The sequence below is a fragment of the Felis catus genome, chromosome B4 (assembly GCF_018350175.1).
Source record: "Felis catus isolate Fca126 chromosome B4, F.catus_Fca126_mat1.0, whole genome shotgun sequence".
NCBI lineage: Eukaryota > Metazoa > Chordata > Mammalia > Carnivora > Felidae > Felis > Felis catus.
The window spans coordinates 121,468,587-121,492,242 of record NC_058374.1 but is presented as its reverse complement, the minus strand read 5'-3'; the positions used below and the strand labels follow the sequence as shown (position 1 = coordinate 121,492,242).

Sequence of the window (23,656 nt, the reverse complement as noted above, 5' to 3'; positions counted from 1 at the left end):
CCTGCTATCACAAAGGTAGTGGGGTTCTGTAAAGCTTTTTAACCCCACACAAAGGCCCTTCCCAGCTGCTGCAGAATGATTCTAAATGGAGCCCTATTGTTTCTGTCGTGAACACACAAAGCAAAGGGCAACAAAATAAACACATCAGCCCCATCCTTTACAGGTCTTGTAAACCACTTATATCTATTCTCAGCATCTCTGCATCTAGCAGTTTCCCAAAAATAAAGTGCATTTGTTTTCTTAAATGTAACTTGTCAGTCATAAAGGATAAGCCTGACACCACTAAGCTGAGCTCCATTAGAAGTGACACACTTTTATGGAACATCACCGTCTCAAAGCAGTATAAATGGGGCTTGGGATGAGTTTAACAGTCTTTTATCATAAAGTTTATACCTCTGAAGCAGAAGCAAACAGGGCTACAAATAGTACATGATCTAGCAATAGACTGTAGAAGCTAAGAGTGCCCTGTTTAACTCCTGGGTTTGCCACTTTCTAGCTACTACTCCAGTTCCCTCATCTATCACATGAGGATAATAACAGTACCTTCCTCAAATGCTGCTATAAAAATTAACTGAGAGGATACTGTAAAATTCTTAGGATGGTGTCCAGCACATAGGAAACCAACAAGTGTGTGCTATTATTATAGCTGTTATTATTGGCCATTCCAGATTTCTGCAAAAAACATCTACAAAGAAACACCTGGGGTAAGTCATTCTTCTTCTCAAATGATTACATTTCTGGGAACCATCCAATATTTAAGCAGTAAGTTGTCAACTAAGACAAAGCAATTCAGACAATGAATTATTCCAGGCTTGCCTTGCCTGAAGTGGTCCTAAAATGTTTGCTTCTTCCCAAAGGTTATTACAATACATCTATCAGATTCTTACTGGGTACCCTCCAAAGCCCAAGGATTGTCAAATCTCCAATCCACCCACTTGGAACTCAGAAGTTTCTCAGCTTCGTGTTCCAGAAAGCCACCCCCAATCAACTGAAGTTAGTAGGGATAACATACACATATTTGTTATCACCAGCATAAGGCATTCCAACTTGCAAAGAAGGGATGCAATCCCCTTTATAATGGTGGTACTGTGTGAGGGGTAGAGGAGATGATGACCTCTGCACTTTAGACAAACATTTTAATACCCCAGAACTTTACTTCTCTATAGTCTCAGTGGATAAACTAGGAGAAGAAAACATCATTTCAGTAAAAATTGGTGAAATACTAAAGTAGGTAATGTACATTTATGTATTAATTCTTCCAGAAAATTACTCTCTATGCAGAAGAATTAACTCATTACATAGTAGACTCATGGCCCAAAGCAGAGCAGACCAGTGGATATGCCAGGGACAGATTATAGGTGTGCATGAGGTAATAATCTCTTCAAACCTTCAGGCAGGTAAGGTGCTGAGGGCAGTATTATCCCTGGGCATGAGCAGACTCATTCATGTACATCAGGATGCTGTGCAAATAGTATTTCATATGTGTGCCACAACTGAAAAAGTTTGAGAACTCCTGGTTTAATAAATGAAGACATTTTCTAAAGTATCCTCATTTGTAACTATGGCATAGCTTAAGCACTGGATGGCTTATTATACTTCCTGATCATGGTTACCAATACAAGTATATTCTAGAAAAACCAGATATACAATTCTTGATCTAAGAGTTCAGTCCCATAACCAAAATTCTGTTATGATTAGATTCTTTTGTTTGCAAGGGACAGAGATGTACTAAGGGGTAGAACAAATAATGAGGGCTTTTCACAAAGCCCTCCCTGTCAAGGGAGGCAGGAATCCCATGGGGATTAAAAGACTGAGCCTATTCAGAGACTGGATACAGAAGCCAGCAGTTCAAGAGACTTCAGCCATAGGAGATCCTAGGTCTTTACCCTGATACTCCACTAATAACACAGCTTGGCTATATTCTCCCTGTTTCTCTTTGGGGGATTGTCTTGCATTTCCTCCTAGTTGGCTACCAGTTAGCTTCTGGACTCTCTGCTTTCTATCGTTTCCACTAGCACTTTGCTTTTGCTTATTCCAAGGTTCTGATTTCTCATAACTTCAACATGCTCATAATTCTTCCTACTTCCACCTTATGTTCAATCTCAGTTTCCTTCTTCCTCCCTCCCTCCTGACCTTTCTGCACATTTCAGTGTCAATTCCTATAGCTAACTCCCTGTCTCTCTCCACATTTTTCAATCCATATTCTTTAGAATAAGACTGTGGGTGATCTTGCTAGTTCCTCTTTGGACAGAACTTCAGGTCTTCTCCCAGGCCACTTACTAACCTATGGGTTTTGGGTCCAATGCCCACTGACAGAGGGGCTAGAGTCACAGGTTTAAAAATATATCCCTTCAGGGGGCCTGGGTGGCTCAGTTGGTTAAGTGTCTGACTTTAGCTCAGGTCACAATCTCGCAGTTCGTGGGTTCGAGCCCTGTGTCAGGCTCTGTGCGGACAGCTTGGAGCCTGAAGCATGCTTCAGATTCTGTGTCTCCCCCCTCTCTCTGCCCCCCACCTGCTCTCTCTCTCTCTCTTTCAAAAATAAATAAACATTAAAAAATTAAAAACAAATATGTCCCTTCAACAGATATGTACTGGGAGAGACAATTTTTTTCTTTGAATATCTCTAGGTAGGGAAAACAGAATATATCTAGAACAAGTCTCCTCAAGAGAACAAAGCTTTTGTATTTCCAGTTGTCAAAGAGACTATTTAAATACATTCCTTGTCTTATAAAGAAACTGTTTTGATAATTTGCTTCTCTTTCCCTTCTCTTTTTCCCATCCATCCATCCATCCATCCATCCATCCATCCATCCAACAAATATGAATCTCTGTCTTCAAAAGAAATGTATGAATCTTCAATCACTATAATGATCCTTGAGGAACATGAACCTACTAAGGGAAATAATGTGTGTATGCAGCTCATTTTAAGTGTCCAAAGAAGGCTAGAAGTCAAATGTTGTGAAGTTCAAAGGAGGAAGATGACAATTCAGTTAGCCTCTGAAAGATGGAGATCTGATATTCATTCCAGACACAAGGAACAACATGAGCCTAAGTCTTGAGTTAGCAGAGTTTTGTAACATCAAAACTGAGATTCTGGAATTTTAATTTCTAGAAGAAATGCATAAAAATTGTGAAAAATTCAAACCAAATTGAAAACATATAGTGTAAAAACCTATCTTTCATCACTGCTCACTTACCCTTTCCCTTACCCATCACTGCTCACTTAATCTCTCTCCAAAGATAACCACAATTGTTTATTATGAATCTGCCCAGACTCTTCTATACTACCAAATTAAAACTTTATAATGATTTCATGAGAAAGATACTATGAAACTCATTTTACAAAGAAGTAGGTAAAGTACTTTCTTTGGGTTAAGAAAATATTTAAGTGAATGTTCCATCACACCTTGTTATTATGGAGCTGTTGACTTAAACTGATATAGAAGGACTCAATTCAGCTTTATAAGGAGCTCCGTTTATAGGGGGTCTTTTTAACCAGAACTGAAAGAAACCCAGAGGTGGGTACTCATACATTAGCTGGATGAAATGATTCCACTCACAGCAGAAAGTCCAATATATACTTCTGTGAGTACTTAGATCTCACTAGAATTTTTGATATATTATAAGCTTTATTTTTGTCTCCAACAGAAGGTGAATTTTATGTTAATAATGAAATGTTGATGAAAATCTTGAAGGTGTAAGAGAAATCAGACATATTTCTTCTCTATAACATTATTTTTTAAATAAATAAATGAATTTTTTATCAGCTTGTGTCTAATAGAATGGCCAACTGAATTTATGCAAGCTTCTTCCTTTCACATCCACAGGACAAAGTCAGATTTCTGAAGGAACATATTATAAAGCATATAAGGGGAACTCAAGTTACATGGATGCAGGACACTTACCCCAGACTGCCATGAAAACAGCAAAGAATACAGTAGCTCCATTGTCAAAGAGGTGAGTTACCTGGGAACATTATGAATCATAGTTAAACTAGTTTCTCATATACTATATTTCAATTCACATTTGTTTCAATCCTATACAAATAAATGAATTTTGCAGGGTTTCTTTGGGAGACACTCATTTTTTTATTTTTTTTATTTTTTTTTATTTTTTTTATTTTATATATGAAATTTATTGTCAAATTGGTTTCCATACAACACCCAGTGCTCATCCCAAAAGGTGCCCTCTTCAATACCCATCACCCACCCTCTCCTCCCTCCCACCCCCCATCAGCACTCTCAACAATAGCCAAATTATGGAAAGAGCCTAAATGTCCATCAACTGATGAATGGATAAAGAAATTGTGGTTTATATACACAATGGAATACTACGTGGCAATGGGAGATACTCATTTTGGATCATAATCAAGAAGGGAGTTCCTCCAACTGAGAAGTAGTTTGGATATGCAAAAGAGAATCTGTACCCTGTATATGGGTATCATCTAGTTGGAAATTAATTAGCAGCCCCAAGAGTGCTAAGAATTTTCTTTTGTACACCATAAAAACTATTATATGTGCACATATGTATATGGAAAATTTATATTTAAGACCAGAAAGGTGTGATTATTGCTGCTTTAAAGTCTTCTGATTTCTATTTTTAATGCCTCATTTATTCACTTTGGAAACATGGATATTTTGTTTGTGTAGTTTTGGGCAAACATTTTTCTGGGTTGCCCTCTGGATTTTAATATTACAAAGAAGAGAGAGCCGACCATTAACAAAATCCACTTCCACCTTTATTAAAGCCTTGGGTAATCATTGTATTTATCTATTACACACAACACAAATACTTTATCTAGCAAATACTTTATTGCTAGAATAATATATTCTATCACAAATACCACAGCAGAAAGCAAAGATATTTGTCTTGCAAAACTGCTATGCTCATTTCCACCTCCAGGATAAATCACACCAATGTCATGCCAAATTGAAATGATGACTGATACATTCATAAAGCATAACCTTTTTTGGGGTGCTTTATAGCTCTGTATAAAATATAGTTTACTGTCCCTTGGAGAATGAACCAACTATAAACAGGTCTTTTCCTGTTATATCATATTGTGAAGTATTTCAAAATTTTCCAAAAGTTTATGCCTTCTTTTTTCTTTGAACATAGGCGAGATGAGCAGCATTCAAATATTTAATGTAGACAAAAGGCAAAAGCCATTTTATTCATACACCAGAGGGAGTGTTAAGTTGTATATTGCATATTGTATAATGCACTGAGAATTAAATCAAGCTTGAGAGTTCCAGTTATATGCGGCTGGTCTGTGCTATTAGGGTATTTATAAGGAGTTGGTGGAAGTTGTAGCCTGCACCATCAGTGTAGATTCTGGAATGAATTGTGGTGGTCATCGTTTTTGGCTGCTCACATGATCTTTCCTCCCTTCTCCTGGTAATAGATCTCTCTCATGTAGGTCACTAGGGGGCATGTGGTTGAAACAGAACCAATTAGAGTCCCTCCCTGGGACTGATGTACAAACATGTGGGGAGAGACATTTTTCGGCTGCAGTTATCTGGGAACATGTGAATCAGGAGGGGTGAGTTAATATGGACTTCTGGTTCCTACTAAAATCTAAGTTAAGATAGACTGATGCCTTCCTCTGCCAAAATCAACCCTGGAGAAGCAAGATAGTAGATTCAGGGAACTAACAAAACACAAAAACAAACAAAGACTCTGAGAAACCCCAGGGGAGATGGAAAGTTGCCTTGAGTTGGCGTGTGTGTGTGTGTGTGTGTGTGTGTGTGAGTGAGAGAGAGAGAGAGAGAGAGAGAGACAGACAGAGAGAGATACAGAGAGACAGAGAGAGAGAACACATGTGTGTGTGTGTGTGTGTGTGTGTGTGTGTGAGAGAGAGAGAGAGAGAGAGAGAACGAGAGACAGAGAGAGAGAACACGTGTGTGTGTGTGTGTGTGTGTGTGTGTGTGTGTGTGTGTGTGTGTGTAGGTTGTAGTATATGGTGGTATATGGAGACAGTTAGTGGCAGTTCCCAAACAGCATGGGAGCTCAGCTTGGAGAAATACATAATTTCTACTCCAGCCTCTCCCTTCACAGTCCCTGGACAGTTAGTTTCCCCCATCAAATCACCTGCAACAGGGAGGACAAGCTGCAGGTGTTGGTTCTTGGGATAATATAAGGGTGCTCAGAGTTCTGCCTGGTTGAGGAGATGAGGAGGTGCTCCCTGGCCAGCTGTCCTTACGCATTCTCTCCTCAGTCCATTCCTCTTAAACTCCAGGGCTAGTGGATAACAATCAAGGGACAGTGGCTCCGCCCAATTCTCTTTTGTTCTAGGCAGGCTTAAAAAAGAAACTCTGACCAAAAAGTCCTCTGGAAAAGTGCAGCGCATAGTGGTGCCTAGGACACATTGTCCTCTCCTTCTGTAAAATCGCCAGGACTGACAGCTGAGTGCTTGTCCTATGACCGTTACCCAAAGTAGTTGACAACTCCAAGAGACAAACATGCACAGGCCAAAACAATGAAGTATTTGGAGAAGACATCTGCCTCCAAAGAATTCCAAACTAGACAACATACAGGTTCTGAAAGAGACATTCTGTAATGGCAGACCAAGAATTTTTATAAAAATATGCCTAAGGAGATAAAGAAAGGAAGATATAAGCCTTGTGTTGTGGCAGTCAGCAGCCACCTTCCCGAGCATGTGATGAGAACTTGTCTGCAAAACGAACATGTAGACAGGCAGCCGAAGAGAGACATCTGGGGGCCTGGAGGCCAAGTTCTGGGCTGTGAGCGCTTTCTTCCCAGACAGTGTGGGCTTCCAGTATCTTTTCCAGTGAAACAAGCCAATAAGGCCTTTCTGCTGACCTTGCGAATGTAAAGGTTGAGAATGAAGCATTCCTGACCAGCAGAACAGCCATTGATTACATTGGATCGAGACTCTGATTTGATCCAACATTCCAGTGTATCCTCAGTTCCATGAAATCAGTTTGGCATTTCTAATAAGTATTTCTAAAGGAAACGCTATAGAACTTCAGTTATTTCATTCTGTAGCGTTTTAGCTTTCATTTTATTAAGTTTTTAAAGGCAAGACCAAATCTGAAATCCAGAATCTAAACATCTTGTAGCCTCAATATGGCACAATGATATGTTTTCCAGTCAGATAAACCAAGGCCTAGCTACTCACTGCTGTGCGACCATGGAAAAGTAATTTTTACCTGAGTAAAATCAGAGTAATAACATCTACCTTGAAGTTGCTGTAAGAATTAGAAATAAAAATGTAGGTTGCCTAGCTACTTTGATATCTATAGCCTAGCTGTTATTATAATTATTATTGTTCTAGATCTTATGTTCAGTAGGATAGCTGCTCAACTAGCTCCTATAAAATCTGAATACTCTAAACTGTCCATTATGATCCTTTTAAGGGATTGTCATGGATCTCCTAAAGAGAGAACTTCACTCCAGTCATATTTTTCCACGTAGAAAACAAATACTCCCAAGCAACAATAACAACAAAACATTGGTTTTCTGAGACTCCCAAAAAGCAGACTTTTTAAAAAAAAATTTTTAACGTTTATTTATTTTTGAGACAGAGAGTGACAGAGCATGAACGAGGGAGGGGCAGAGAGAGAGGGAGACACAGAATCGGAAACAGGCTCCAGGCTCTGAGCCATCAGCCCAGAGCCCGACATGGGGCTCGAACTCACGGACTGTGAGATCGTGACATGGGGCTCGAACTCACGGACTGTGAGATCGTGACCTGAGCTCAAGTCGGATGCTTAACCGACTGAGCCACCCAGGTGCCCCCCAAAAAGCAGACTTTTTACACCTGAGTCATTCAAGCTTAATTCATGATCTTTAAACAAGTTATACTGCTGACAGACCTCTTTGGGCCTCACCAAATCTGTATTTCCCAAGCTCATTCTGTTAAGTTTGTCTCACTTTCTTGGGTCTATCTATATGTTCTCCAAAGACAGGGAGAATATTTTGTGCTTTTTTGGCCCCTTGCAGCATTTAGCCAAATCTTCCTAAAATCACACCTGGCTGCTGTGGTTTGGGCTCCACCCACATGGACTGGACACCTGCATTGCTGATGACATCATGGATGGGCAGGCTCCTGGGCTGTCTATCAAATGTTCTCGTTAAAAATGAACAAAACCCTGCCATGCCAACAGTATAATTAGATAGATCCAAGCTGCAGGGATTGCAGACATTCAATAAAGTCTGCCAACCCTCTTTGTATCTGAAGTCTGGGCAAGTTGACAGGCAGTGGTGTTTGGAAAGTCTTCAACAGCCCATACTCCAGCTATTGCTTTGCATTAGTGAGACTGACCGTAAGTAAAAAATAAGGAATTCAATGAATGTGTCTAAAGTTTAAGTAAAAGCATAACATGGGAAAGGGACATGCAATAATACATAATAGACATAATGATGCTATGTATTTGTTCTTTTCAAAGCACTTTTCCATATAAGACTATCTTCTTTGGTCTTCAGGACATTCCATGGGGCAGAGAAGGCAGCTATCACCGTGGGCATCTTAGAGATGAAAAAGTTCAGCCTCAAAGAGACTGTCCATGTGCAAGATCAAGGAGGTAAGTAGCTGAACTAGTCTTGAATCTAAAATTTATTTGACAATAATAATGATGGAGAAAAATGACTGTGGCTCTCATTTACCAAGATCTTACCATTTGCCAAGCACGTGGCTCAGTATACATTTCAGCTTATTTCTTATAACCATTGTATGAAACAAGCATCATGTTCTCCATTTTACAGATAAGAAAACTGTGGCTCAGAGAATTAAGTAACTTGTTCTTGGACCGACAGGTGGTAAATTGCAGAGTCCAGATTTGAATCTTTCTCTGACTCTAACAACTGTACTCTTTGCAGTTTGCACACTGAAGCTTCTTGTGATGATAATCAGAGCTAATACATTTAAAATACATATACAGTAAAAAACATATTTGAATTAGAATGCCAAGTGATAGAGGTAACTCTCTCCTACAACATAAACTTGAGAATCAAGGACCAGATATTACAAAGAGAATACAGTTACCCTCTGTTCCTCAGGAAAATGTATGAAAGATTCAATCCACCTAAAATGCTGCAGATGTGAAATTACCTTGGCATAAACGCAGCTGTCTGACAGCCTCATGAATGGACAGTATTTATCACACACAGGACACATGATGATATCTGTAGCTTGGCAGACTTCTTTACTGGAAAAGAGAACAGAAAAGGACCACTTTTTAATGACATAAGAGCATGTTTTTCCATCCAATTTTACCAGAATATTCAACCACTAAATAAGACCCAGTAGACCAGATTTTTGTCCTGATTAGATTCCTAGCCTTATCTGTTATTAATGTAAACAAATGCCTGAAGATTTTAGTAATTTGATAAACCTACTTATTTATGAGGCTGTTTCTTGGCTTTAAATATTAATAAGTTAAACTCTGACAATACATGAAGCAAAACATTGGATGTTATACCCTAAATTACACAAAAGTCATTCACAACATTGCACAGATTTGAAACAGTTTTGTATTGAATTAAGAACAACAAGGTACCTAAAAGTGTCTGCCTCAAACTCTATGTGTATGGTAAGTGAAAACTAATAATGGAGTAATAAATAAAAATATGATGCATTAGTTCTGGGGGGGAAACTACATACCCATTAACAATTTCACCAAAAAGTAAAATATTTTTATAGGCAGGAGAATCAATCCCTTTTACTTTTGTAATCACTTCTAAAAGGCACATTTATTATTTAGGATCACTGTTCAGCCTGGCAATAAACTCTGTACAAATACCTTAAACTATATTATGGTGAGAGAGCTAACAATCCTCAACATCAATCATTCTCAAGGCCCAACAAGTTGGTAAGATGTCTTTCTGGTTTAGGTTTAAAGGGTCCTTACAAAAACACAGAATTCATAAAAAGGGATTGTGAACCTGCCACTTTGCAATATTAGAAGAGAAAAAGTAAAAAGTCAGAAAGAGAGTAACTTTTAGCCAGTGAATGGAAGTGATATTTTCTGTGGATACAGAGTGGCTTATATGCCTACAAATGTAAACCCTGCTTCCCTTGTATATGAAGACTACAGCAGCATGGATAATGGATGGAAGATCTTGTGAACTGAGCCTTTTGATTTCTTTTAGGAGTGACTGAGAAGAAGGTTAGAAGGAAAAGTGGGCCCATGATCTGGGAACATCCCCAAAGTACCACCACCCATCTCTAAATAGAAGCAAAGGTAGGTTCACCCAGAGCTCCCCATACCTGACTTGGCAGTGATCCAGAGTAATGACTCCATACAAAAAGACAAACAATCCAATGAAGGCAGCTGGGAAGAGCATGCCGGTATACCAGCCCAACCAGGCAAAATACAACCCAATCTTCTCTCCAAAGTACCGCCTGTGTAAGACACAACAGCATTTTAACCACTTTACTCATTAAGTTTACTTTGTAGTGTCCTTGCTGATAAACATGCATCTAAGAGAATAGATACTTGACCAAATTAAGGCTCTGGGCTTCAATTTCTTCTATTATTATATATTGGAAATAGAATAAACTCTTCCATAAAGGAACATGATTATACACAAGCTTGTGTAAGAACACAGAGCAAAACCCATGCACATTCAGGAAGATATGACATTTCTTACTACAGAACCAGGAGAACTTGAAGTGTTGGTGACAACACATCATTTCATCTTTGCCATTTCCAAGCGTATGCTTGTTTGTAGCACATGTATTATAATGACGTATATTTTTAAAAACAGGAAACAAAGTTACTGTGAAAAACTTTAAACACCCCTCTCAATATTCTGTAGCCTTATAAGATGTTTACAATGCTAGAATTGCATGATATTATTAAGAAAAGAACTCTAATTACTGAGATTCAATATGAAGGGACAGTGAGAGCAACTTTTCCTCTTAAGTGATGATTTTTCACAAGTTTCAACATGCACCTCTAAAAATGTTTTTCAGAGACTAACCAGTCTGCCTAGTGCCCTGCAGTCTGTGAAGTTCAGAGGTATCCAGGGAATTCCTTGTTTGTTTGTTTTTTTATTTTATTTTCAAACACCATTAATAACATAATTGACTTACACTAGAATACAACCCAAACTGTACTTTCTATGCCTCTCAAATGCTACATGCTATTAGTTAGAAGTTCATTATTTTGTTTAAAGTTTATTTTTATTTATTTTTGGAGATAGCAATTGGGGGAGGCACAGAGAGAGAGGGAGACAGAATCCCAAGCAGGCTCCATGCTGTTAGCGCAGAGCCTTATGTGAGGCTTGAACTCACAATCCGTGAGATCATGACCTGAGCTGAAATCAAGAGTCAGACACTTAACTGACTGAGCCATCCAAGTACCGCAGAAGTTCATTATTTTTTAGTTTAATATAAGAATATTCTAATTATTTTTTTTATTCTCATTCTAAACAAATGTTGTTTACCACCTATTTCCAAATACTGGCTTCTGCTTTCCTCTTAGAATGTCCAATGGTTCCTAAAAGCTCCTAAAAGATGGAATAAAGATTATCCCCTTTATCCTATCTTCCACTGTTTTCCAACAGAAATTTTTCACTCCCTGAAGGCTTCTTCAACATACATTCAAATACACAGATAAATATTCTTTTATTCATTCAACAAATAGAAACTACCTTCCAGGTGGCAAATATTGTGCTATGAACTGAAGATAAAATGATGAACAAAATAAGCATGGTCCCTGCTCTTGTGCAGCTCACAGGCTGATAGAGTAGATATACATCAATCAATTAAAGAAATAAGTTTATAATTAGAACACTGGGAAAAGGGAGTGTTCTCCCTTTCCTTTTGTGGAGTCGTCTCCACAGAAGGAGAGGAACATAATTCCACAAGTATATAAACTAAGACCATGTGATCACCTTAATTAGGGAAGACTTCTCTGAGGAGATGACTATTAGCTAGGAAGGACTGGGGACAGGGTAGAGAATTTCCATCAGAGGAACCATAAGTACAAAGAACCTGTAGCAGAAGGAACCAGGTAAAATAAGGGCAGTGTGCCTGGAACACTGATAACAAGAGGTGGGCTGGTAAGGTAGGTGGAGGCTGGACCTCAGAGAGTCTTGTAAACCATGCTAAATGCATTGATCCTTATCTTGGGAGAAAGGGAAAATCATAAGAGAGTTTTAACATTCGAGGGACATTATCAGATTCACATTCCAAAAATATCACTCTGTCTGCCAGTTAGAGAATGGACTGGAAGGGACCAGAGTGGGAAAAGGAAGACCAAGTGTGGGACAACAGCCATAGTCCGGGTTGTAAGGTGAAGGAGGCAGTATGGTAGAGGAGATACAAGGGTGTGGCCAGATTCAAGAGACATGGAAGAAGCAAAATTTATAGGACAAGAGCTATTTAAGAGATGAGATTTCCTAGATACTCCAAAACTTCATACTACTCAAATCTTGCTTGTGCTTTTCCTCTCCCTTCCTTTTGGGCAATACAAATCCCAATCTCTTCCAGGCTCAACTCTACAGAGGTTTCCACAGAAGCACCTACCCATATCTATCCTTCCCATTTTTCCAAATTGTTGTAAAACTTATCATAATACATTTTACCTAACTGTGCATAGTCTTGTACTGTTTTCTAGTTGTTTCGAGTATGCAGAGCCTGTTTTTATGAAGGAAACTGAATTTCTTAGACATGGTGGCTTCCAACTGTCTTTGCCAAAGGTATTTAGCATCATACTAGAAACACAATGGGTTTAACACAATGATAAACTGCGAAGTCTTAATCAAAACAATGTCAAGGACAGATATTTTGCCTGCAGTACTTTTCTGTAATTTTTAATCAGTGTATTCCTGTAATATTGGGAGTGAGGCTGGGAAGAGCACTTACTTGTATCCTCCCCACCCCCACTGTTTTAGCATGTATTGAGACTGGTCAAAAGAAAATGATCTCATCTCAGAAAGTATTTTCCACTCACCCAGATCATCTGGTTTATTTGTTACTGATACATAGAATAGTACACAATTCGTCAGTGCCCTTGGGTCAATAGGAGTAAATACTTAGTAACAAGGACTCTGGCAGGAAGAATGGCTAATTGCCCAGGGAGACAAAAATATAAAGTGAGTTGTCTTATTATTTCATTTTCCTCTGGGCTCAATTTTTGAGGGCACTAGTCAGAGTAAATCAAATCAAGCTAATCTAGGAAATGAGACATGACTTTCTCTTTTATAAGGAATCCACAAAGTATGGACTGTTGGTACCCAATGTTAATAACCATTCTGTAAATAAATAACGAGATGTCAGAGAATAATGCTGCCATGAATGCTGAAAGTTGAACATACATAAACAGTTAAAAAGCATACATTTCCAATGTCATCACAAGTTAAAAGCAGATGTACTGATTTGACTTGCAAAACCAAAACAATCTTTAAAATTTATCAGTTGAAAATTAAAATAAGCCTGAAATTTATGACAATGACAGAATCCGTATTTCCTACTTACACAGTAACTAATATTCTATTTGTCACTAATATATGTAAGCATCTTTCTGCCGTCGTTATTGATACTTTGTCAATAACAGTCACATGGATGGCCTGCTCCTTATAAAGTCCTGTGGGAGGCCTGGCCAAGTTGCCTTTTTGAGATAAAGCCAGATTTGATCAAGAGCTATGTAATTCAGACTTTCTTCTTGTCCCAGCTGACAGTCTTCCCTAATCATTCTGTGCAAGCTTTATATTTGCAGCTGGTTAAAAACTCACCTTACAAGATCCAAAGGCTGGTATTTATACCACACGCCCCAGGAGGCCCAGCACTCATAGAGCAGATGTCGGTGGTTTTCCGCTCCATGGGTTCTAATGGAGTTTTTACTTCTGTAACTTCCCTGGGATAAAAACACCACTGCCAGTGAGGTAATACCCAAAAAAAGTCATAAGGAAAATCTGACAGTAATACTAGTCTATTATGGCAAGAGTAGTGATAGGGGTCATATAGGAAAGAAATGGATACATATTATTGAAGGCAAAGCAGTTATTGTGGACATAATCTTGTTGATGGTGCTGTGTAGTAAAAAGCACATGCTTGTTAGAATCAGGCAGGTTTGAACTGAGTTCGAACTCAGTTCTGCTATTTTTTAGCTGGAAGACCTTAAATTCTCTGAGCCCTGGATTCCTAATTCATAATGGAACTAAAATATCTGCCTCATTAAATGTCTTTCATGGTTTGAATGAATAAAGTGTCTTGCCCAGAACACATGCCAAAGACTTAGTTCCACTTGTCTCAAGACAGGGTAGTTGGTAAACAGCCATAGCTGTTCCCTTGCCTTGTCCACACAAAACCCTAAAATATAAAATCTGGATATAACCTCAAAATTACAACAATTCAAATATAATTCAACCACTTCATGGAACAAATGACGAGACAAAGGGCCGGGCCAGGTGCAGGTTTTTCTGAGTTCAGTTAATGGCAATGCTAGTTTCACAAACAGAAAAAGCATTTTCTGGAAGTGGACTAATTATTAACGTTAATCTGAGAAGTTCTTTCTTGTGGAAGGTGAACCAGGCTGAAAGACAAGAAACTCAGGTTCTAGTCTCAGGTCAACAAGCTCACACAGTGACTAGAGGTGGGTTAACCTTTCTCTAAACCGCTATTTAAAATTTTAACATGAAGCGTTGGCAACAATGTCTGCTCTTCCTGCTTTCCTGCCTTTAAAGGTTATTATGAGGTTAAATAATATAATTAAGCTAAACTGAGAGTAAAGAGTCAAAAGAGCAATTATGTTATTGTTGTTGCTATTACTGATTTGGAAGTTCTCTTCTCATAGAGTACAGGGCTTTACCAAGATATGGAAGCCACAAAGACACCTTGAGTTACTCCACGGGGTTTCTAAGCTGCATCTTCTTAGACCTCCTCATACCTGCCACCTATTCACCTACACAGATACTTCTGCTCCCCTACTATTGCTCACTACGGACAAGGGCTTGGCTGTGGGAGAATGCAGTTGTCTTCGAAACCTTTTTGGGGCCATGCCAACTAATAACTACTGGAGGCCACATGATGTTTTCTGGGGAAATCTGTCTTTAGAGTTCAGAATCACCTGTGTGTGGCTCTAGAATACCTCTGGGTCAAAATGTTTGCTTTTGTCATACTGAAAGAATCATTCCTAAAATGTTTCATGGCAGTCTGTAAACAGGGTCTCAGACTAAAGCTTCTAGTTTTCTTAATGAATAAGATTTGTAAAATTCTCTATCACCTTTGTGTGCTTGTAGTATTTAAAACAACAGGGGCAGTACTTTAAGCCAAATAATAAAAGGTATGTTTTGGAAAGACTTGCCATTTATGAACTGTTGGAACAGTTCTCCAAAGTTTATTGGCAAACTGTTATCATCATTGCTAGTATAAGGCTTCTGGAAATCACTCCCAGGAGTTCCAGCCTGGCTAGTTTGTGAGGTCCTACAAGGCATGGGCTGTGATAGTCATCTTTCTGCTGTGTCACACCATGACTGGTACAAAGTAGGGGCTCAATACCATGAAGATGAGAACCATCTTTCACCAATCATGAGGATTAAGTCCCTGTAAACCTATGTGTAAAAGAGAATTCTGGGTTAAATAACCCAAAACAGAGTTAAGGGTAATCACAATTACATTTACTAAAATCCTTATAGATGACAAAAACCATGAAGCAAATAAAGAGAATATCAAAATTTATGTAACTTAAATGAGCAATAATATGTACAATACTATTCATTTCCATTCATCACCCTCTGGTTACCAGAGACTTTTCAAAATGGCTCCCCCCTACTCTCGAAGAAATAGCTATAAATTTCTTTGTTGCAGAGACTATATATTTCAGCAACATTTTCCCCATGTGTGTGGTGCCTCATGCAAATTTTCAATGCTTCTCTAATTTTATGACTTGGAGTCCCTCAGCGATTCCTCTGAACTCATGCTGAGTGACTCTTGACTCAAGGATTCTTACAATTACATAGAGATACATAAAATAAATCTGTGCTGGGGGAGAGACGTCACAATGCAAGTAGGCCCTCCCTCACTATCCATTGAACAAATTAATTTCACTCTGAACAAATGTCATATCAGCAAACTCAATTAATGACTATTCCCAGAAGGTGATTTAATAACAAGAAATTGACAGAAGAGGAGGAAAGGCAGGACAATACCTCGTGCAAAGGAAATGCAGCTTCATAGGAGCCATTGGTAAGCAAACGATTCAGACCTAAAATGATAAAAAAGTTCAGTTTGAACTAATACTGAGTTTGAATCCTCACAATGTTCAAGACTAATGTGAGGGTGGTACTTTTTGGAGCAAGCAATCTAGGTTTTCAAAAATGATTTGAACCCAGTTGGGGACTCAGTTTGGAAAGTTTTGCTATGTGCTAGCAAATTGGAATCAAGGGCTGGGAAATCAGATTTTCAAATAGAAACCAAACAGTGACGCATACCTGGCACAGAGACAAGAATGTATTGAGAAAAGTGGATACATTTATCATACCAAAAAATGATTTTCTTCCAGGAGCTCTTTTTATATTTTGATCTAGAAGCTTCAATGTAGATAAATCTAACCCTTCTGCATTGGACTAGTGGTATGACTTTGAAAAAGTTCTCTTGCCCTAAGGCTTTAATTTTCTCATATATAAAATGGGGGAAGGGTGTTAGGTATGTGGATTATTTTAAAAATAGCTTTACTGAGGCATAACTGACATGCGACAGATGACAGAGATGTAAAACACACAATCTGAGAAGATTTGACTTACATATGCACACCTGAAACCATCAGCACCAAGATAGCAAATATATCCATTACCCCAAATACCCGAAAGTTTATCATGCCACTTTGGAACGGCACTCCTCCCTATGCCATCTCCAAGGCAACACTGATCTGCTTTCTGTCATTATTGGTTTGCATTTTCTAGAGTTTTGTATAAATGGAATCATCTAGCATTTACTCTTTTTTTGTCTGAATTCTTTCACTCAGGATAATTACTTTGAAATTCACCCATGTTGTAGCTCATTTTCATTGTTGAGTATTCCATCATACGGATATATAACTATTTGTTTCAATTTTGTGAAAGAGTTTTTTTAATTGGTATTATTTCTTGAATGGCTCATAGAATTCATATATAAAATAATCTGGGCCTGCAGGGGTATTTGTGAGAAGATTCTAAAGTACAAATTCAATTTCTTTAATACATATGGGGCTAACTAGGTTATTTCTTCTTTTTTTAAGCTTATATACATAAGTTTATTTTTTTGTTTTTATTTAAATTCCAGTTAACATATGGTGTTATGTTAGTTTCAGGTGTACAATACAGTGATTCAACATTTCCATACATCAGCTGGTGCTCATCACAAGTGCACTCCTTAATCCCATTTATTTAACCCATCCCCCACCCATCTCCCTTCTGGTAACCATCAGTTTATTCTCTATAGTTAAAAGTCTGTTTCTTGATTTGCCACTCTCACTTTTTGTTCCTTGGCTCATCTGTTTTGTTTCTTAAATTCCACATATGAGTGAAATCATATGGTATTTGCCTTTCCCTAAATTATTTTGCTTAGCATAATACTCTTTAGCTCCATTCATGTCATTGCAAATGGTGAGATTTCATTCCTATGGCCGAGTAATATTCCATTGTGTATGTGTACCACATCTTCCTTACCCATTCATCAGCTTGTGGACACTTGGGTTGGTTACTGTAGATAATGCTGCTATAAACATTGGGATGCATGTCTTGTTTTGAGTTAGTATTTTTGTATTTTTTTGATAAATACCTAGCAGTGCAATTGCTGGATTGTAGGGTAGTTCTATTTTTATCTTTTGGGAGAACCTCCATAATGTTTTCCATAGTGGCTGCACCAGTTTACATTCTCACCAACATTGTAAGGGGGCTCCCCTTTCTCCACATCTGTGCAATCTACACATTTAATGCAATCCCTATCAAAATACCGACAGAATTTTTCACAGAAATAGAACAAAAAAAATTTGTATGGAACCACAGAAGAACCTAAAGAGCCAAACTAATCTTGAAAAAGAAGAGCAAAGCCGGAGGCATCACAATTTTGGACTTCAAGTTATATTACAAAGCTGTAGTGATCACAACAGTATGGTACTGGCACAAAAACAGACACAAAGATCAATGGAACAGAATAAAACACCCAGAAATGAGCCCACAATTATGGTCAATTAATCTTCAACAAAACAGGGAAGAATATCCAGTGGATAAAAGACAGTCTCTCTAACAAATGGTTTTGGGAAAACTGGACAGCAACATGCAAAAGAATGAAACTGGACCACTTTCTTACACCATACACAAAAATAAATTCAAAATGGATGAAAGACCTAAATGTGAGACAGGAAACCCAAAACTTCTTTGATATCAGCCATACACAGCAACTTCTTTCTAGATATGTCTCCTGAGGCAAGGGAAACAAAAGCAAAAATAAACTACTGGGACCACATCAAAATAAGAAGTTTCTGCACAGTGAAGGAAACAGTCCACCAAACTACAAGGCAACCTATGGAATGGGAGAAGATATATGCAAATGACATATCTGAGATACACATTCCAGAATATATAAAGAACTTACACAACTCAACACCCAAAAAACAAATAACCCAATTTAAAAATGTGCAGAAGACATGAATAGACATTTTTCAAAAGACAGCCAGATGGCCGAGAAACACATGAAAAGATGCTCAACATTACTGATCATCAGGAAAAGTGCAAATCAAAACTACAATGCGATATCACCCCACACCTGTCAGAATGGCCAAAATCAACAACACAAGGTTATTTCTTCTTGAATGGGTTTTGATTATTTTCATCTGTCAAGAAATTTGTCCGTTTCATTTAAGTTGTCAAATTTATTGACAAAAGATTATTCATAATAAAAGATTATTAAAAATATTCAGAAAATTTTTGGTGAGATCACCTTTCCTATTCCTAGAAATTTAGGAATTTGTGTTTTCTCTCTTTACTACCTGATAAGCCTGGCCAGAAGTCTGCATTAGTGTTCTATCACTGTGTAACAAATTATAAGATATATTGTAGCTAAAAACATTATTATCTCACAGCTTCTTTTAGTCAGAAGTCTGGATATGCTTCACCTAGGTTCTCTGTTTTGGGTCTCACAAAGCCAAAGCAAAGGTTTTGGCTATACTGCATTCTTACCTGGAAGTTCAGCTAGGAAAGGAGCCACTTCCAAGCTGCCTTACATGATTGACAGAATTGATTTCCTTGTGGCTACAATATTCGTGGCAACTTGCTTGATCAAAACCAGCAAAGGAGGGAGGGAATCTGTGTCACTGCAAGTTTCTGAGCTGGGGACAGGCCTAAACCTGATTAGGTCAGGCCCACCCAGAATGATCTTCCTTTTGATTAAGTCAAAGTCAAACTGAGTAAGAACTTTTCCACATCTGGAAGATCTCTTAAGCTTTGTAATGTAACATAATCACAGGAGTGACACAATCACCTTTGCAATATTCTATTGGTTAAATTTAAACTAGTTTCTGCTCACACTTAAGGAGAAGGAATTACACAGGGCATGACTCACTGGGAAGTCACCTTGGGTGTATCCACCACAAGGTTTATAAATTTTTTTGTTTATTTTGTATTTTTCCCCAAAGAAACAGCTTTTGGTTTCAATGATTTTCTCTATTGTTTTTTCTGTTTTCTATTTCACTGATTTCTTCTCTTTTATTATTTCCTTTCATCTACCTATAATTCCCTTTTCTTTTTGTTTCTTAAGGTAGAAGGGGAGATCATTAATTTGGGCATTTCTTTTCATATATAGGCATATAGTATTATAAATTTATCCCTAAGTACTGCACACTTTTTGATATTTTTTTTTCATTGAATACAACATACGGACTTCTCTTTTGATTTCTTCTTCCACTGATGAGCTATTTAAAAGTGTATTAGTTTTAAATATTTGTAAAATTTCCAGAAATTATCTTATTAACATATAATCTACTTCCTCTGTGGTCAAAAAACATACTCTGTAGGACTTGAATCCCTTTAAATCCATCAATCATGTTTTATTCCCCCCCCCCCCCCCCCCCCAAATACGCCAATCTTGGTAATGTTCTAGGTGTACTTGAAAAAAAAAATACATATTCTGCTGTTGTTGGTAGTGGACTGATCTAAAAGATCATTTAAGTTCACTGGTAATGTTATTCAGGTCTTCTAACTCCTACTGATTTTCTGTCCATTTATTCTATTAATCACTGAGAAAGAAGTATTGGAAATATATAACTGTGAAGTTGTCTATTTCTCTTTGCATTTCTGTCAGTTTTTGCTTTGTGTCGTTTGAAGCTGTAGGCTTTTAGGATTGTTATGTCCTTCTGATGAATTGACTAAATTCATTTTTATCCCTGGTAATATTCTTTTCTCTGAAATCTATTTTTATCTGGTATCAGTATAGCCTCTTCAGCTTTCTTTTGGTTGGCATGGTATAACTTTTTTGAACTTTTACTTTTAACCTATTTCTGTCTTTATATTTAAAGTGTGTTTCTTGCAGGCAGCAAAGAATTAGGCCTTGCTTTTTTTTTTTTTTTACTCGGTTTATTAACTTCTTGATTTTGGATTGGGCTCTTTACAGCATTTATGTTCCATGCTCTGCGAATGATAAGGTGTTCCAATAACATTGGAAATCCTTTGTGGTTGTTCTTTCACTGACTTTGGATAGTTTCCTAATACATATCCACTAATCAGTAGTCAGCTAAATACTTGAGCGGGGACCTGCTGCTGATCTTCAGAGTTCTCTCTTGGTGGAAATTTCTACTTTATGGTACTCTGTTCTGTGAACTCTAACTGCCTTGGTCTCCTTGGACTCTCAGCAACATCTTCTCAACTCAGGCAGGCTACCAGGTTCTGCCTGGGTTCTCCTTCCCTAGCCTGCTATCTAGAAACTATGTCAAAGTAGCAAGTGGAGACAATTATGGGGCTCACCTTATTTGTTTTATGTTTCTCAGGGATCCCTATTCTTGGCTGCCCAACATTTGATGTCTTGAAAATAGTAGTCTCATACTTTTTTTTCTGTTTTCCCTTTGATCGTTTCAGGTGGGGGAGTAAATCTTGTGCCTGTCACTCCTTCTTGGCCATCAGTGGAAGTTGAATGTGTTGACCTTTGAAGTTTCTTTCAGATCAAGAATTATGCTACTTCCTAAAATGTACCTCAAAGAAGTTGACTAGAACAATGTCTCTCAAGTGACTAGTAGGGGAATGCTCCCTATGCTTTAGATCCTGATTAGAGTGCATAGGCTTAGCCTCAGTGGGAGATAGAACATACACTGATTCACTTTTTACTGATGGAGGGTCAATCAATGTTCAGGTACTTTTAACCACCGTAACACAGTACTGTGTTTTAAGATGCTTGACATTAACACTAAATGTCTAAGGAAAACATGTGAAGTACAAGTATCTGTATTGCTTTTGTATTTTGTCTAGCAGGCAGGAGGCCCTCAATAAATACCTTTGCAACAAATGAATAAAAATGATTATGTGGAAAACTCTGATTCCCTGGAGTCTCTATTGAGAATTCCACATATCTCAGCAATCAACTTTCAAACATCCCAGATATTAGAAAAAACAGAATTGACAGGGACCTAATAAGAGACTCTGTTGATGACCTCTGTAAGCTTATCATAATTTATCAAAGTCCTGCAAAGTGACAAAATAGTTCCTACTTGAAGTCTGCTACTCCACTAACTTCCCCTTTGAGTACCAATTTTGAAAATACAAGTCAATTTCAAAATTTATTTCATGTACTTATATTGTTAAAAAATCTTAGTTGATCTATTAATTGCTCTATTTTGAAAATGGATTTCAATAGGTTTGATTTTCACAGTTGTAACAAATTCAGAGTGAATCAGGAAAACTTACATAGTGTAGTTTACACTCCAGCAAAATATCCTTATGAATCATGTTTACAAATCAGTATTTTTGTATTATTTTTGGTCACTATTAGCTCATGGAAGATGTCACTTTCAGAAAGAGTTTAGGTAGAAAATAACATTAGATAAACATTATTCTATCAATAAATTAAAATTTCTTCTAATATGTTATTTCTTTTATTTACAAAACCAAAGATGACAATGAAACACTGGGTCAACCAAGGATTTGTAGTTTTACTCCATGTTTTTTAGCATAATGCCTGACTCTGTGTTAATAATTTACTCTCTGATTGGTCATTTCTAAATTAGATATTTCTCAGGTCATCATTACCAATTTTCAAAGCACTGAACTGATGAATGAATAAAGAGTATGTGAGATATATGTGTGTACCACATATATACACACACCATACACACACACACACACACACACACACACACACACACACACAATGGACTTTTTCCTCAGTCATAAAGAAGAATGAAATCTTGCTATTTGCAATGACATGGATAGAGTTAGTATTATGCTAAGCAATATAAGTCAGTCAATGACAAATACCAAGTGATTTCACTCATGTGTGGAAGTTAAGAAACAAAACAAATGAGCAAAGGGGAAAAAAAGAGGGAGGGGCAAACCAAGAAACAGACTCTTAACTATAGTGAACAAATTGATAGTTACCAGATTGGGGGGGGGGTGGCGATGGGTGAAACAGGTGATGGGGATTAAGGAGTGCACTTGTGATGAGCGCTGGATGTTGGGTTGAAATGTTGAATCACTATGTTGTACCCCTGAAACTATTATTACACACTATGTTAACTAACTGGAATTTAAATAAAACCTTAAAAGATAAAAAGCATTGGGGTTCTTGGATAGAATTCTCCTTTTAACAAATGAGAAACTTTTACAAAGATCATTTATAACTGGTAGCAATACAACATTTCCCGCACTCCTCCAGAATATTTACAAATCACTGTCTCTGTCCTTTGGTCTTCATCTTGGCTATTTGTAAAAATAGCTCACATTTTGAGATGCAAAAGTTAAGTTATTGATGAATGGCCTCATTGTACACAATTTTTTTACTGTCTAAGGATGCTGATGATTAGACATTGTGTTTAAAACATTTTCAATTCAGTTCAAGAAGCACTCATACTACATGCCAGAGAGTGTGCTAGGCAATGATGATACGAAGATGAATAAGGCAGCGTATTTACAACTAAAGAGCTTACTGTCCAGACTAGCAGTTTTTAGCTACAGTCTCAATACACTAGCATGTTATAATAAATTGTGAGATGTGTTGCAAGTTATAGCACCAATATTAGCGAAGGCACTGTTTTTAAAAATTTGTATTTTATGAAATAATTCAGAATAGCTACTATCATAATCATTTCACTTCTGCTCATTTCTTTCCTAGCATTTTTATGATACAATGTTAACTGAAAAAGTTATGATAAAAGGGAAGTGTAATATATCTTGTTTGTTAAAATTACATGAGCAAATAGGGGATACATATTTAAAAAGTAATTAATATAATATTTATGTTGTTGAGTTTAGCCATTCTGACAGGTGTGAGGTGGTATCCCACTGAGGTTTTGATTTGCATTTCCCTGATGATGAGTGATGGTGAGCATCTTTTCATGTGTCTGCTGGCCATATGTATGTCTTCTTTGGAAAAGAGTCTATTCCTGTCTTCTGCCCATTTCTTCACTGGATTATTTGTTTTTTGGGTGATGAGTTTGAGGAGTTCTTTATGGATTTTGGATACTAACCTTTTATCTGATAGGTCATTTGCAAATATCTTCTCCCA

At 37.5% G+C, this 23,656-nt stretch overlaps 1 protein-coding gene across 5 annotated transcripts in view; it reads right to left on the bottom strand.

Annotated features, from left to right (window-relative positions):
* Window positions 1-23,656, bottom strand: part of ANO4 (anoctamin 4) — a 416,845-nt gene that overhangs the window by 81,598 nt on the left and 311,591 nt on the right. For all 5 annotated transcript variants that reach the window (XM_045062224.1, XM_023257365.2, XM_023257364.2 and 2 more), the window contains 5 exons: window positions 16,120-16,175; window positions 13,705-13,826; window positions 10,232-10,366; window positions 9,074-9,170; window positions 3,906-3,966 (listed from right to left, as the gene is read on the bottom strand). In XM_045062224.1, coding sequence (XP_044918159.1) covers window positions 3,906-3,966; window positions 9,074-9,170; window positions 10,232-10,366; window positions 13,705-13,826; window positions 16,120-16,175 — 471 coding nt within the window. The remainder of the gene's footprint in view (window positions 1-3,905; window positions 3,967-9,073; window positions 9,171-10,231; window positions 10,367-13,704; window positions 13,827-16,119; window positions 16,176-23,656) is intronic.